This window comes from Rhagoletis zephyria, unplaced genomic scaffold (genome assembly GCF_001687245.7).
Source record: "Rhagoletis zephyria isolate East Lansing unplaced genomic scaffold, Rhagoletis_zephyria_1.1 Rzeph_scaffold_06782, whole genome shotgun sequence".
NCBI classification, from domain to species: Eukaryota; Metazoa; Arthropoda; class Insecta; order Diptera; family Tephritidae; genus Rhagoletis; species Rhagoletis zephyria.
The window spans coordinates 2,436-4,946 of record NW_016163865.1 but is presented as its reverse complement, the minus strand read 5'-3'; the positions used below and the strand labels follow the sequence as shown (position 1 = coordinate 4,946).

The following is a 2,511-nucleotide window of genomic DNA, read 5'->3' as shown; positions in this document are numbered from 1 at the left end:
GTTTACCTTTAGTATACCCTTAATCACACCTGAAAGTACCTAAGTGGCACAGGTAAAAGTTTGTAATGAAGTGGGTGAGCATAAATAATTTAATATGCAGGAAATTGTTACGATTACAAAAGTTAACTGCTGCAGCTAGGCACTAAAGTTACAAAGTGTACGCACGGCACATGAGAAAGACGAAGGAAATATGCATAGCGGAAACTCATATGCGCGGAATTTATGAGCGCGCAAACTTTTGCCTGAGCGAACGACGTAACGGTGCATGCGAAGTGAGCAAGTTGAAACTTACGCTTCCTTTAATTACATAAAATCACAAATCTTTATTACATTTTTAATTAAAAGCACTTATAAATTCACAAATTAAAATATTTCTTACTTATTTAGTACACATTCACTTAACACTAACGAGCGAATAGCGGCGGTCGGTCACTCCTGCCACGCGCACCTCTTTGCTTTGGTTTAAAACTGCACAGCACACATCAAAGTACATACTTTTTTCTTGCTTCCACCTCAAAGAGTTCTGTCAAATTCACTGCAATCGAATGTCCTCCTGAAATGTTATGTGCTCGCCGCGCTGCAGCGCATAGTTGGCTGCGTCAAGTTCGTTGCCCAGCATCTCACATAGCGCCGCTATGTAGGTCTGCGCCATTTGCAGCGTCTCATATTTGGACAGCTTCTGGTCAATTGTAGGAGCAGGCACCACCTCACGCAGCCGATCGAAGGCCTCATTTAGGCCATTCATGCGCTTGCGCTCGCGGGCATTGGCAGCTTGGCGTCGGCGCTTAAGCACGCTAGGGCTGGGTGGCTTTATGGTGGCGTCTGCTCTCTTCGAGCTTGAGTCCTTGCGCAGATGGGTTGCGGCACGTCTGTTATATTTGCCAGATGTCGCTGATATTGGTGAACCAGATTTACTGCGCGTCGTGCTTGTGGAGCACTCTCCAGCGGAGGCGGCAATGCCGGCATTGATTTGATGATGCAGCGACTGCTGTGGCGGGTTGAAGTTGTAGTTGGGAAAGAAATGATTCGCCTGTGTTATTGGTTGTAGNTGGCATTGAGTTGATGATGCAGCGACTGCTGTGGCGGGTTGAAGTTGTAGTTGGGAAAGAAATGATTCGCCTGTGTTATTGGTTGCAACGAACGATTTCCCGTATAGCTTACTGCGGCGGCGGGCCAATCGTGCAGCAACAGGTGGTTTTCTTTGTGACTACCCACGTCCGCGTGGCTCTCGGTGCCAGTGCTGATGATGGAGAGCGTGTAGCTGGGACTGCTTGCGTATTGCTGCGAACCATCTTCCTCGGAGGAGGCATACGAGAAATCACTGAAGCGCGTTGGGAAAGAATTAACGGAGTGCTGCTGGATTCGCTGCTCCAAATACTTTTGTTGTAGTTGCACAGCTTCGATGTTTAAGTTCATATTCTTCGAAAAGATCCTCACTTTACTGCGTGCTAACAAGAACTGTTTGTTCGTTGCAACTACTGGCGAGTTTGAAGCGCTTCAACGCCAGAATGCTAAGAATATGCCAGAAGGGCCAACTGTTCAACATTTCAACTGCTCCGGTGCGAAAGCGTCTTCTGCTGCTGTGGCTGCCATTTGGCCAACGAAGTCCCCATTGATGGTCTGCTAGTCGAATTTTGACCAACTGGCACGCGAATGACACGAGCTACGAGCGCGCGCGGCAGACATCCCTCATTGCGGTGGCGTTGACCATATGGTCGCAGCAAGGGAAGATTTCAAAGCAAANAGAATGCTAAGAATATGCCAGAAGGGCCAACTGTTCAACATTTCAACTGCTCCGGTGCTAAAGCGTCTTCTGCTGCTGTGGCTGCCATTTGGCCAACGAAGTCCCCATTGATGGTCTGCTAGTCGAATTTTGACCAACTGGCACGCGAGTGACACGAGCTACGAGCGCGCGCGGCAGACATCCCTCATTGCGGTGGCGTTGACCATATGGTCGCAGCAAGGGAAGATTTCAAAGCAATAACATCAGCCGCACTGTGGAAAAACAAAGCGGGGTAGAGAAATGAAAAAAAAAAATTGAAAAAAAATATGATAGTCGGAATGTAAAACAGTTAATTTAAGGATCATCATTATTAACATATCAGTAGCGGCAGGATCAGTGCCGCACGTTGCCGCATGTTGTTGTTGCATTCTTCCCCTTTCCCAACGCATTACTCAGGGGTTGTCATGCACACATACACACCAACACATATACTTTTAAATGCTCACTTCAACTTCATCAACTAACCTGCGCTGCGCTGTCGTGCTGCCTGCCTACACTACCTTCCCTTTGCACTGCTTCTCCTCTCCCTAAATTGCCGCTATCATGGAGTGCGATCGTATAATTTGTGACTTTCACGGTTTATAGCACACACAAGTCACTGCTGCGCTGCACCGCAGCCAACGAAAACATTGAGGCAATGAAAAGTTAGTTTCAAAAAAAAAAAACAAAAAGTGATATAAAAACAAGAAACATGAATAAATGCTATTTTATGTCAGCGTTGGCTCTTC

The 2,511-nt window shown here is 46.9% G+C and overlaps 1 protein-coding gene across 1 annotated transcript; it reads right to left on the bottom strand.

Annotated features, from left to right (window-relative positions):
• Window positions 1-322: 322 nt before the first annotated feature.
• On the bottom strand, window positions 323-1,530 carry cato (cousin of atonal). The gene is given in 2 exon segments (XM_017629429.1): window positions 323-1,043; window positions 1,046-1,530. Coding segments are annotated over 2 exon segments (882 nt in total). The 5' UTR covers window positions 1,417-1,530; the 3' UTR covers window positions 323-532.
• Between the last annotated feature and the right edge of the window lie 981 nt (window positions 1,531-2,511).